The following is an 11,591-nucleotide window of genomic DNA, read 5'->3' on the forward strand; positions in this document are numbered from 1 at the left end:
TTGTGGAACCAGGGATTAAGCTCAGACCCTTGCGCTTGCCAGGGAAGCACTTATTCTACTGAGCTATCTCCCTGGCCCCAAGTTTAAATAATCCTTGCTGTAGAAGATGAGAATGACATCAGAAACCCAGATGTGACCGCTGCCTTTGAATGGTGATAGATTTGATGGGAAGCAGGGTTTATGGCAGTGTTCCTCAGCTCTTTCTTTAGGCCTCCCCTCATAGGCTCATTCTATACTGTGCTGAGAATCTAACCCATTTCAGCCTCAGGCCCTCTCTAGTGGAGCAAGTAGAACCTTTGCCTTTCTAGAAGTTTTTCATAGGTGCCAATCTGCCGAGGGAACCCAATGGCAGAAATGAGGAGAGACGAAGTGGAAGGTGTAGATACCAGATGCAGAAAATAAATTGGAAATAGTAAATCTGTTTCTAATAGTCTTTTTTTTTTTGGTGGAACCGGGGATTGAACTCAGGCCCTTGCACTTGCCAGGGAGGCGCTTATTCCACTGAGCCATCTCCCCGGCCCTCTAATAGTCTTGTATAAGAGAAAATAAACATGTTTATATAGAATTTGTTTCTATTTTTCTTTTTTTATGTATTTAGAATGGGGTCTCACTACACAGATCCAACCATAGTGATCCTTTCTATTTTTCAGCCTCCCAAATGCTGGGATTACAGGTGAGCACCACCACGCCCAGTCTCAGTCACCATCTCAGTGTGTCCTAGGGGCGGAGCCTGCATAGCAGGCCTGGGATTGAACCCCTGGCCCCTGTGTCTGCCTAAGCAGGCACTTTAATCTACTAAGCTATCTGGCTGGCCCTTAGAATTTATTTCTTAAAAAAAAAAGGATTGGCAAGCAAGATTAATAAATAGTAATAAAATTACTAAATTGGGTATGGTAGCTCACTCCTGTAATCTCAGCAATCAGGAGGATCGCTGTGAGTTGGCTATGAAGTGAGTTCAAGGCCAGTCTGAACTACATAGCAAGTCTTGTCTTTAAAAAGAAAAAAAAAAAGAGGGGGAGAACAAAAAAAAAAGAAAACAAGAGTACTCTTCAACTGCTATTTCAAGAACTGCAGAAGTGTTTTTAGAACTAATTTTTTAAATCCACGTATCTAGTTTAATGAATAAAGTATCAGAAACTCTGCTAATCAAGTATCTTATTATTTCTCTTGTTTTCAATACATGGTTTCAATATTTTATTTTTTCAGTTGGCCGTAAACCAAAGACCCAGCAGTCACCAATTTCCAATGGGTCTCCTGAGTTAGGTATCAAGAAGAAACCCAGAGAAGGAAAAGGTAATTTGGGAAGGGTTTTGTTTTATTTTTTGAAATGAAATTTTTCCCCCTAGTCAGGTGACATTTTTGTGTGGTAGGACAATTATTTGTATACATGAACCTATGGAAACAGAGTCTCTGGTAGTACTTCGAAGTATTTGGGGATTGGTCAGCATTCCCTAAAGAGCTTATCAAACTATCTTCCCAGTCCTAGCGGAGGGGGCCTGCCCATTAGCTCTGGTGTCTAAGTGCCTGCTGAAACAAAGCAGGCAGGCTCAGGGTGCTGTGGTTTGATCCCCTCATCCTCAAGCCAAACCGGACCTGGGGGGTAGGGGAGGGCTCCTTCTGCCAGTCCTACCGGGTAGCGGTTCTCCAGCTACAGCTATATTCTGGGCAGCAGAAAGGAACAAGCATGTCCACTCAACATCCCTTTAGGCACACAGATGCTGGCTTGTGTACTAGCAGTTCTCCCCTGAAGAAGCCGCTTGAATCCGAGAGCTTACCACTGAGACTTGTTTCTGATCATAGTTTAACATTTAGATTAGGAGCAATACAAGAAGTCAAGGCAAGCTGAGAACAGACAAAAAAGCTTAAGTCTAGTCTACAATGAACTTTGGTATTTAATTGGATAGCCTCTCCCCTATATCCACTTGCATTTTGGAGTATTTTAAAAAACATGGTTGTAGGACAGATTTTGGATATTTTTTTTTGTCCGTCTTCAGTCATTTCACATTTCTAATACCTTATGTGTTGTCTTTTAGTTTATATTGAAAACTTTAAAAATGTTATATAGTAGTAAATAATAGTTGAACTGTAAATGTATAATTACTGTTTTTAAAATAATTCTTATCATTGGTATCACTCATATTCAAAGACCTTATGTTTTGTGCAAGCAGAAACCTTTGTAATGACCTATTTTTATCAATCAGAATCTTTAGGGGGTAGTGGTGCTCCAGGCTTCTGCATGCTGAGTCTGAGTCATGTTCTACCTTGGAACTTCTCTACCGCCTTTCATTAAACTTGAGGCAGATGTTGCAGTGTGAAGATTTAAGTTATTACAGTCAATGGTGGATTCTTAATCTTGTTCATTCATTTGCAAAATAATGCTAATAATGTCCTTCACAGGCACAGCATTATCTGACAAAGGCTTCCCTTTCCGAATGTGTTTTTCTTATAGCCAGAAATAGAAATGTTAATATAAAAACTTGGGGATGGGAGCTGCTCAAAGAATGGAACCACCTATAAGCCCAGCACTTGGGAGGCTGAGACAGGAGGGCCGTTGTTAAATTCTGTTGTAAACTTCCCAAGGCCAGCCTGGGCTACAGAGTAAGTTCAAGGACAGTCTCAAAAACAAAGCAAACCAAAGCAAATTTAGGGATAGGAATTTGGCCGGGGTACCTAAAGATCATCTGAAGAATATTGATAAGTTTAAGTTTTTCTGCTCTTACTATTTCTACTCATACTGATAATCCCCTGGTTTTTCACAAAATAAAAGTGCTGCCAGCTCCATACTTTGTAGTTGAAGGATATTCGGGCTTCTGTAGCTTTTAGGTAGTGATGCTGATACAGTAGAGCTTCAGAAGTTAACAAGTGTAAATAAAGATAAAAAGGAAGTAAAAAAATAAATAAATAAAAAATAAGAAAAGAAGTTAACAAATGTGACACTGTATTATGAACCTAGAGGTCAGTCTTGTTAGGTCCAGAGATGCATACTGGGCTCAACCACAGGTTATAAATGAACGTTCCAGTAGTATGATCTAAAGCCAGTGTTGTACGTAACATTTGTAAATAGTGTGCTCCTAGTTCAAGTGATGGCTTGTTACTTTTTAGTATTTTCATTTAAGGTGCTTTTATTTTAGGACTGAAGCACAAATGTATTGAACTGTGTTCACATACAGCGGTCCCTCACTTAATGCGGAGGTTATGTTCCAGACACCCCTGCAATAAGGGAAAATCAGTACAGTAGTGACATATTTTAGTATTTATATGTATTTTAAGACTTTATAAACCCTTTCCACACTCTCATAAATGTTTTCCACACTTTTAAAAACATATATATATATATATATATATATGTTTTTAAATTTATAACCAGGGATCAAACTCAGGACCTTGCATTTGCCAGGCAAACACTTACTCAACTGAGCTATCTCCCTGTCCCCAAAAACACATATTCTTAACCATTTTCTAAACTTGTAAACCTACATAATTTTAACAACATATACTATATGGTACTAAAAAATCCCACAATATAGCAATAAGTAATTTAATATTTTTTGAAAACCTGTGAGAAACAAGTGAGTCTGCAAAAGTCAAACTGTGAAATAGTGTGTGACTACTGTAAAATGAATTTGCTTTACTGTATTAACTTTGCTGTAGTAGATTTAATTAGTACATGGAAATTAGAAATTTTTAAGCATCTGTTTTTAGAGTCAGTAACTTTTATTTAGTCTGGCTGGGTGTGGTGGCATGGCACACAGTAATCCCAGCATCTGAGATAGTAATGTAGGAGGATTACAAGTTTGAGTCCAGCCTGGGTGACTGTGAGACCTTGTCTTAGAAAGGGGGTTGGGGTGAGAGTTTAGCTCAATGGGAAGACCTGGGGTTCAGTCTCTAGTAACCAAGGTGTGCACATGCATGCGCGCGCGCGCACACACACACACACAGGCTGAAATGAGGGAAGTAATGTTAGGCTACTTCACTGTTTGGTCTCAGCTACAGGTTATTAACTTTCAGATTTTAAGGGAAATCCAAAATGAACATGAAATGCCAGAGAAACAGCAATGGGTTGCTGTACTTCAGGTTGGAAATGTCTAACACAGCCTGTAGCCCTGGCCTGGTTTAAGAATATAATAAAAGGATGGTACTTGACAAGACATACCTCAGTTTGTGCCTATTAAAGGGGAGTGCACATGTCCTGGTTGGCTTGCATGTAAAGGAGAGGTCTTGTTTGGCTCACAGTTTCAGTCCATGGTCAGCTGGCTAAAGGCAGAAATTCTGTGGAAGACAGTACAGAGCATTGGCATCAGCAGAGCACCTTCCACCAGCAAACCACCTTGAGCCACCTGCCATGGACCCCTCAGGAAGTGCAGCTTATGACCTTGGGGGTGTAATACCCTGGCAAACATAGTGCCCCTTGGTCTAGGCACCTGTCATCTTTCCAGGAGTGTTTTAATCCAGTCAGATTGGCAATTGAGTGTAACCTGACAGCTTCTTAGAAGATCAAGATTGATGTCCAAAAAGTTTTTCACATTCAAATGTGTATTGCTTGTCTAATAAAATTGAATGAATTTTGATTATGGAATTTGGGTTTACAATAAACACAGGTGCAAGTTTAATTTATGCATAACTTAAAACTAATTAATAAATTTGGGTGAAGCACTGTGCCTCTCCTTGAGAGTGTGGGATAGAGTAGTGTGTGATAGTGTGTAGAGGACTACTGGAAACATTGTTAAAAACCAGCAAGAGTATACTTAGGATTATGTTATAAAAAGGGATAATTTTTTTCCATAATTTTATTGAGAAATAGCAATGAGACAGTTTCAAATCAAATTGGTAGGACAGTTCCAATAATTTTTTTTTTTTTTTTTTTGCGGAACCGGGGATTGAACTCAGGCCCTTGCGCTTGCCAGGGAAGTGCTTATCCCACTGAGCCATCTCCCCGGCCCTCAGTTCCAATAATTAACTCATTGCATACTGTCTACTCCTAATGGTTATCTGTTGTACAAGATGCAGGCATGATATCCTATTTATAACACTATTAGGACAAATCTCTCTATTCATTGAATTAAGAGACTGTAGGTATATTATCTATCCTAACCATTTTGAATACACAGATACAAAATGGACATTCATCTGTATCCCCTTTTTTTGTTTAGTTCTGTCATTTAAATATTATAGGTGTGTGAATTCAGCAAAATATTCCAAAAGAGTCCAGTAGTACATAATAGTATTGGGTCTTATGCTTGACTGGCAATGTCAGAAGTTATTGACCTGAGTCCCCTAAAAAGGGATAATTTATTTGCTTTTAATTATTTGTTAATGTACTTAAGGTTAACTTCTATTATTTTGCTTTGTTTTTAAAGGAAATACAACATATTTGTGGGAGTTTCTTTTAGATCTACTTCAAGATAAGAATACTTGTCCTCGGTATATTAAATGGACTCAGAGAGAGAAGGGTATATTTAAACTCGTGGATTCAAAAGCTGTCTCTAAGCTTTGGGGAAAGCATAAGAACAAACCAGACATGAACTATGAAACTATGGGACGTGCTTTGAGGTAAGAAACCATGAATTGATACTGAAACAAAACATTAACTTTTTATACTATTTGTTAGCTGTTGCAAGAGGGGCTCTGAGTCTCTTAACAGAACTTGTAACCTTGGAAGATGTTCTAGAGGCATTTTTTAAGTTCAGCAGTAGATGACAGAGAAAGGACTAGATCTATATGAATGTCTGTAATTTCAACATTGGAAAATCCATTTTTGTAGAAAATGTGCCTTTGCACCTAAGAGTATTGCCACCTCCCCCTTTTGATACAGGGTTTTACTATGTAGTTTGATGGCCTTGTACTTGCAGCAGTCTTCCTGCCTCTGCCTTTCAAGTGTGGGCACTATAAATGTGTTAGCAGAACTATTCCTGTGCCCCCTCTCTTTCCCTTTCCTAATTTTGAGACATAGGGTTTTGGTTACTCTGGCTTGTCATGAACTTTTTTTTTTTTTTTTTTTTTTGTACCAGGGATTGAATTTAGGACCTTGAACTTGCCAGGAAGGTGCTTATGCCACTGAGCTATCTCCCTGGCTATGCCTTTGACCCTCCTGAGTGGCTGAGATTGCAGGCATGTGTCACCATATATTTCTAGGACTCTTCCCTCTTTTTTTGAGATAGGATTTCGAGTTACTCAGTTCAGGTGGGCCTTGAACTTGCAGCAGTCTTCTCACCTTAGCCTCCTAAAAGTTGGGATTATAGGCATGTACTCCCATGCCTAGCAAATATTGTATCTTTGTAGAAGTTCTTGAGTAAAGGTCTTTTTAAAAAGTAAATTCAAGGGGGCTGGGGAGATGGCTCAGTGGAGTAAGCACTTCCCAGGCAAGTGCAATGGCCTGAGTTCAATCCCCAGTTCCAAAAAAAAAAAAAAAAGTAAATTCAAATAGCTTCCAAAGTTAATTTGCAGGGCTGGTAAGATAGCCAAGCAGACTTAATGCCTGTTTTGGCAAGCGCAGGAACCAGGGTTTGTGCCGCACCAGGCTCGCTGAGCCAGTGACTGAGTCTGGGCCTGGTGGCACATGCCTGTAAACCCAGCACTAGGGAGGCTGAAAACAGGAGCATCACTACAAGTCTGAGCTGCGTAGTGAGACCCTGTACCAAATACATAAAATAAGAAAAAAAAACAAAGTTAATTTGCTTTTTAATTCTGGAAATTAGTTTGTCAGTTTTGAGAAATTCTAGAACGTGTTGTAGTGAACATGATGCAGGTGTTTGTAAGTGAGCAGGTCAAATTTCATGTGACAGTATTCATATATCCCAAAGCTTCATCTGTATTAAATGTGGCTTAGGTAACTTTTCCTTGTAACAGCAAAATGTTTTATAACCTGTATAAATCAGAATAGAATTCTACTTGCTTTTGAGCAGTTCTAGTATCAGAACAAGTGAACGCTTCTGTTAGGATCTGCTGTGTGTGATCTTTTTGGAGGAAGAGGGGAGTAATAATTTGATTTATTTAGCAATATTCTCCCTTTTCAGATACTACTACCAAAGGGGAATTCTTGCAAAGGTCGAAGGCCAGAGGCTTGTGTACCAGTTCAAGGATATGCCTAAAAACATAGTGGTCATTGATGATGACAAAAATGAGAGCTGTAATGAAGAGTTAGCAGCACCTCCTGATGAGAAGTCTTTAGAACGAGTATCGCTGTCTGCAGAAAGTCTCCTGAAAGCAGCGGCTTCTGTTCGTGGTGGAAAAAACACATCTCCTATCAGTTGTTCCAGAGCAGAGAAAGGTGTGGCCAGAGCTGTGAGTATCACTTCCCCTGGTCAGGATGCTTCGCCCAGGTCTCCTACCACGGCACCAGGAGCAGCAGCAGCAGCTCCAAGGTAAGGGAGGCAGGAGTAGGGCTACACTTAACATTGGCAGACAAAGATGTCTCTGCTGCGACTTTTCAAAATGCTTGATAGTTTATGTTGTTTGGTTGTTGTTTAAAGTAGATGTCTTAGCTAGCCTGGATTGACTTGTGTCATTCTATAGATGGACCTTGCAGTGAGCTTTTTAGCGCTTTAGGTTTTTTAATATGTTTGTTTCATGGTATTTTATTTATTTTTATTTTTTGGCTGAACCAGGGATTGAACTCAGGCCCTTGCACTTGCCAGGGAAGTACTTATTCCACTGAGCCATCTCCCCAGCCCCGTTTCATGGTATTTCATTCCCTACATTACTGAGCATGCCAGTACATTTGTAAAATTTAGAAGTGCTAGTTTTACACATTTTTTTTTTTTTTACTATATTCGTCTTTCTGCTCAAAAGACTTACTTTGTGAATATTAAGTATGTAAGCAACTTTTCTTTTAATCTAGGACAGTTCGTGTGGCAATGCAAGTACCTGTTGTAATGACATCATTGGGTCAGAAGATTTCGACTGTGGCAGTTCAGTCAGTTAACGCAGGTGCACCATTAATAACCAGCACTAGTCCAACAACAGCAACCTCTCCAAAGGTGGTCATTCAGACAATCCCTACTGTGATGCCAGCGTCTGCCGAGAGCGGAGACAAAATCACTATGCAGCCTGCCAAAATCATCACCATCCCAGCCACACAACTAGCTCAGTGCCAACTGCAGACCAAGTCCAACCTGACTGGGTCAGGAAGCATTAACATTGTGGGCACGCCCCTGGCTGTGAGAGCACTTACCCCCGTTTCCATAGCCCATGGCACACCTGTCATGAGACTATCTGTGCCTGCCCAGCAGGCGTCAGGCCAGACTCCTCCTCGAGTTATCAGTGCTGTAATAAAAGGGCCAGAAGTTAAGTCGGAAGCAGTGGTAAAAAAGCAGGAACATGAAGTTAAAACTTTGCAGCTGGTCGAAGAAAAACCAACGGATGGAAATAAGACAGTGACCCACGTGGTAGTTGTCAGTGCGCCTTCGGCTATTGCGCTGCCTGTCACTATGAAGACAGAAGGACTGGTGGCCTGTGAGAAGTAACTAGCTGCTGCACCGTGGGTTTCAGACTGTTGGTGGTAGTGCTGACAGATATTTGAAAGGGAAGTCAGTCATCAAAGTCAGAGGAAGACTTTAAAACATTTCTAATGCATATAAGAAAACAATCAGACTTACTGGAAACAAATTTCCTATCCCATGTTTCAGTGGGAAATGAACTACACATTGAGATGCTGACAGAAAACTGCCTCTTACAGTAGCAAACAACCCATCAATGAGAAGAAGGATTGAAAGGGACCAAGCCGCTCACTACACTATCCGGTTACACTAAGACTTGGAACACTAACGTCTGTAAGAGGTTATACAGTTTTCAGCGGGGAGGGTTGGGATGGGTGATCTCATTGTTACATATAGCGATTTTTGATGCATTTTATATGCATACCAGCAATTATTACTGTGCTTGCACAGTACTCACTTAACTGGTGCTATGTGAAGATTCTGCTAATATAGGTATTCTAGAATGTGAATTGAAGAATGGATCCAAAACTTCAGAGGATAGCAAAAAAAAAAAAAGATCTAGTGCAGTTTTTTTTTTTTTTTTTTTTTTTAAATACCATATAGCTTAAGCTGATTTAAAACAAAAGGCCTTAGACTAATTTTTTGGTTTTCTTTTTTTGAAATAAGCTAATGGCTTGTTTGTGTAAAGCTTTTTTATTAAAAGAAAAATTTTAAAAACCTTGTACCTAGCACAGTATTGTTATAGAATTTACATGTAACATTTTATATAGTAGTTTGAGTCTGTCGGTTTCTTAATTGTGGACAAGTTAACAGTTGGCTCTGGCCTTTTGCTGCACCATGCCTGTGTCATTCACTTACCGACCGTCTCTGTGGACACAAGTTTCAGTTCTGCTGTCACTTGCAAGTGCAGGCTCAGCGTGAACTTTGTCATGTAGCTGCAACACCTGGCGCCCCCTTCTCCCTGCTCCCTCCTTCCCTCTCCCCAGCCCCTTTTTGTTCCTTTCTTTCCTATTTTTGTTTGTTTTTTTTTTTTTAGTTGACGTTTTAAGAGGGAAAGTACCAGTGTTCAGATTTGAACTATAATAGTTTGTATATTCAACATTTGAAGTATATTCTATTTTGTTGTACTCTTGTTTCAAAGTGTATTCAAGTAGGTTTTCTGAAATATAGAAATGAAATTTATCTTGTGTTTTTGTCTCTGGTGATTTTTTTTAAAAAACAGTATTCTGAAGTCAGTATAAAGATACTGTAGTTGAAACGCAGTATAAATTCTACTTCTTCCCGCTACCATGATAAGAAACAGGCCTCTTTTGCTGTTGTCTAGTGTTTGGCAAGCTGTCTTTGCCATTTGCTTTCTAGTTTTACCATGATCTACAGGTCTAAGTGCCATAATGAATTTAATATTTTGGTTGGCCAAATTACACTTTCAAAAGAATACCATTTGTTTCTCAAAGCCTTTTGACAGTTGGAATAACAGTAGTCCAGCCATTGTACAGATTAAGAATTTGCAGCATAGTATTATATAAATTGCTTAATTTCACACAAAACTTGGCCCTATTCCCCTTAATTTTCTACTACAAAGAAAAGTTATATTTTTAAGAAATTTATACCTAATATTTTAGTATTTTTGATACTTAATATTTTTTTTGAGCTTTGTGTATTTGACCAGGTAGACAAAGAGCGTTTTTTTAAATCAGATTTTTATTGCTGCACTTTAAATATACATAATGATCATACTCAACATAGAAATTTTGTGCCTGTACATGGCAGTTTTAATTTTTAAAAATTATTTACTTGGTACGGGGTCTTGCTATGCAGCTCAGACTTGTAGTGATTCTGCCTGAGTCTCCCAGTGCTGGGATTACAGCCATGTACTACCACACCCGGTTTTGGTGGCCAGCACAGTGTACTTGGGGTTCAGGGCCCGGCATGGCATACACTACTAGGGATCGAACCTGGGTCCTTGTGCTTGCCAGGCAAGTGCTTAGACCGCCAAGCTATCTCCCCAGCCCACACATATTACAGTTATAACAGATATTCCCTTTGTAATCTTTTATCATTTCTGTAAAAATACGTGAGACAATACTTAAGTTTAAAAACTCACTGAGTTTTTATCCTTTTTAGAAGTTAATATCGTTCTACCTCTTAAAACATTACTTATTCCAACTTTCAAAATCAGTACTACAGCGGGTGTGTGCGTGTGTGCATCTGTGTGGATCAGGCAGAGACACTGTTAACAGTACGGCAGCTAAGGATACCATGTGACTACTTTTCTCCTGCATTCCGCTGCTGCACCATTCTACCTGAAGTACTTTGACTCATGATAGGATGTTCTAAAGCTTGCAATTAGAAGCATACGGTAACTGTATGTGTTGACTATCTGGGTGTGGTGGCATACATCTTTAATCCTAGGTGGAATGGAGGCTGAGGCAGGAGGATCATGGTAAATTTGAGGCTAACTTAAACTATGAACTAGGTGAGTTCAAAGCCAGTTTGAGACCTTGTCTCTTAAAACAATAACAGGATATACTGACCAGAACGTTATTGGTGGTATATTGCTGCTGCCCCTAAACTAAGGCTTTTAATCCCAATTGCTCCAAACTGTAAATCAGTATGATCTACGTGAAGTTTTTGTGTTCAGTGTACTGTAGAAAAGCCAGAAGCATAGCTTGCTGCCACTGTGATCTCCAGCCTTGCCAATCTGCAAACTGGTTATCAGGCCACTTCCCCCTTATGTGACTGCAGCAAGAGTCAGTGCAGCCTTCAGCCCATTTCTCACTGGGTGGCCGCCACACTTGTCCATGGAGACCACAGTGTGAGGTACATGTCTATTTTGGCACCTTGCTACTGAGAATGACTTCCTTCCACAGGGGAGGAGGAAGAGGTGGTGTTGTGTGCATGGCATCGCACACGCACCCCAGGCAGGCCCTGGGCTGGCAGGCAGTGACCGGGCATGCCGTCTGCTGCTCCTCCCCTGCGTGTGCTGGTTTCTTTCTTCAGGTGCTCCCTGTGCATCTGCTTCCCAAGGAAGAGTCCTATAGGTCCTCTCTCAGATGAAGGGGCAAGGATTGAGGTAACATGCGGGGATCAGTGGAATAAGTGCTTGCCTGGCAAGTGCAAGGTTCTCAGTTCAATCCCTGGTACTGCCAGAAAACC

At 40.2% G+C, this 11,591-nt stretch overlaps 1 protein-coding gene across 4 annotated transcripts in view; it reads left to right on the forward strand.

Annotated features, from left to right (window-relative positions):
- Elf2 (E74 like ETS transcription factor 2) overlaps positions 1-9,611 on the forward strand; it is a 27,997-nt gene extending 18,386 nt beyond the window's left edge. For 2 of the 4 annotated variants that reach the window (XM_004643633.2, XM_004643634.2), the window contains exons 4-7: positions 1,207-1,293; positions 5,358-5,550; positions 7,014-7,361; positions 7,838-9,152. In XM_004643633.2, the coding sequence (XP_004643690.1) occupies positions 1,207-1,293; positions 5,358-5,550; positions 7,014-7,361; positions 7,838-8,462 (1,253 nt within the window). In that variant the 3' untranslated portion in view covers positions 8,463-9,152. Of the gene's footprint in view, positions 1-1,206; positions 1,294-5,357; positions 5,551-7,013; positions 7,362-7,837 lie in introns of all 4 variants that reach the window. The other 2 variants (XM_004643635.3, XM_004643636.2) reach the window with 1 other exon arrangement.
- The last annotated feature ends 1,980 nt before the right edge of the window (positions 9,612-11,591 follow it).

Source organism: Octodon degus, unplaced genomic scaffold (genome assembly GCF_000260255.1).
Source record: "Octodon degus isolate 3935 unplaced genomic scaffold, OctDeg1.0 scaffold00180, whole genome shotgun sequence".
Lineage (NCBI taxonomy): Eukaryota > Metazoa > Chordata > Mammalia > Rodentia > Octodontidae > Octodon > Octodon degus.